The 2106-nt window shown below is 48.1% G+C and overlaps 1 protein-coding gene across 1 annotated transcript in view; it reads right to left on the bottom strand.

Moving 5' to 3' along the window:
• PWP1 (PWP1 homolog, endonuclein) overlaps positions 1-2106 on the bottom strand; it is a 21421-nt gene that overhangs the window by 8538 nt on the left and 10777 nt on the right. The window contains exon 3 of the mRNA XM_006024289.3: positions 520-704. Coding sequence (XP_006024351.2) covers positions 520-704 — 185 coding nt within the window. The remainder of the gene's footprint in view (positions 1-519; positions 705-2106) is intronic.

The following is a 2106-nucleotide window of genomic DNA, read 5'->3' as shown; positions in this document are numbered from 1 at the left end:
GAAGATCGGCAGCCCAAGGGGGCAAGTGGCCGGGGTGTAGGGGAGGTCGGAGCCCCGTGAATGCCCGCCGGAAGGCGTGACGATCCGGGAAGCTGCCCCAAGGGGGAACCCCTCCACTGAAGCAACATACAAATTCGTGGCAGGCAAGTTAAGGGGTCCCCATGACGTTGGCAGGGGTAGCCTGTGGGGTCCACCCGCGAGCCCGGGACAGACGCGATCCATAGTCCGGGCAAAGGCTGCCCGGGAGCACTTAGTTGAACGGAGGCGGGCACAGCGCCCTCTAATGTGAGGTACTAAACAAATGTGCATTAGGCTGTTTTAATGCACAGTAATGAATGTGCATGGTTTTTAAGTGACACTTTATCCTCGGTAGCTTATTTTACTGTGCATTAGCATACTTTCACGTTTTTTTTTGTGATGCTTTAATGTACAGTAAAACAGGCTACTGAGCATTAAAGTGCATATGTAGACTCACCCATTTACCCTGCATCAATGACAGGATAAACAGACTTATCTTACCTGTGTTCTCCTCTTCATCATATTTATCCAGATCATATTCTGCCAGCTCATCATCATTCAACTTTTCAGTATCTTCTTCCTGGTCTCCATCTGCCCGAGAAGGTTTAGCAGCCTCAAGAGTAGCAGTGTCCATGCTGTTGTCTTCAATCTGTTCATGTTCTTCATCATTACCATCTGCTCCTTCTCTGTTTAAGATAAGCATACACCAAAATGCCAGAGGGAAGGGAGACAAATATAGATTTAGGACTTTTTCATGAAATTGTCCAGGAAAGCAGTGACAAGACACTGGCATAAAATCTTAATTGCTCATAATTTCAACTCTATGCCATTGGCTCTCAAGTCTATTTTTCTACTCCCCATTTCTTTGCAGTCAATTCTGCACTTCAGCCATCAGTGATATTTCCTCATGCATGTTTTCCTGACAAAAAATAGCCTAAATTTATCTTAATATGGAAAAGTTCAGCTCTCTCTTCACTTATCCTTTCTGTTACTGTGACAACAGCATCCTCCCTATTACAACACATCATGTATCTACCATTTCACTGTCTCATTCCCCTAATATATACCATAACCATAGTCAAACCTTACTCTTTTTACCTTCACAACATGCTGAAGCTCTCGTCTTTGCTGTACAACATCCTCATCCACACCTTCATAATGGCAATCTTCTCTCTAACCTCCACATCAGTCCATCCAAAAGACAGCTGCTAAGATTATGTTCTTACCTGATATGACAACTTCACCAGTACTTTGAAATGATCCAATAGCCACAATAACCTCTCTTACCATCTTCCAACTTATACACACACTTCCTTAGATAAGGGCCTATAACATTAACTTGCTTCACACCACATCCCTGTGGCAGAAATGCCACCGTCGGTGCCCCTCTCCAGAGATCTGTCTCAGCCAGCCTGAGAGGCTGCTGTTGAGTCCCTCAGGGCGGGGATCTCCCACCTTGTCTGCATGACAAAAGCCTGGCGCCTGGGCGGCGATGCTCTGGTCACCTGGGCAGGGGGGGGGAAGGCCCGGCCCTGCACGCGGGCCCAGGTAGCCAGGGATGCTTGGCAGATTGGTCGGTTTGTGGCCAGTATTGGCAGCTTCGATTGGACCGGCTGCTGAGGTCAGAGAGGTTATTTAAGGGCCCGGGCCAGGAAGAAGGTCGCCATTATCCATGCGGTCATCCAGGTGAATCTGAACCTGGCTCTCTCCTCATCACCGCGTGCTCCAAGAGTGCCCTGCCTCCAGAGGAAACTCCAACCACCTCTGGACGATGCGAGTGAGTAAGCTACTCGAGATCCGATTAGATATTTAGCTTCAGTAACTCAGATGCGTGTTGAAACGGCTACCTCAGCCACCCTGGTTTGCTCTATGGGATTCCTCTGATATTCCTGTAACATTTCTATGATATTGCTCTACCTTTTACCCTGTTTCCGTCCTACCCCTGTAATCAATAAAGTTCTCCTTTGTGACCGGTGTGGAGACTTATTGAGGGGTGGGTCTAAATTATGCCGAGGAGGCCCCTTAGGTTGGTGGACTAAGGGAGGCTTCCCTAATCAGCCCCTGACTTGGGGAAGTGCCCCAAGTGCT

This window comes from Alligator sinensis, unplaced genomic scaffold (genome assembly GCF_000455745.1).
Source record: "Alligator sinensis unplaced genomic scaffold, ASM45574v1 scaffold267_1, whole genome shotgun sequence".
NCBI classification, from domain to species: domain Eukaryota; kingdom Metazoa; phylum Chordata; order Crocodylia; family Alligatoridae; genus Alligator; species Alligator sinensis.
The sequence above is the reverse complement of the archived record's forward strand: the minus strand, read 5'-3'. Positions and strand labels throughout refer to the sequence as shown.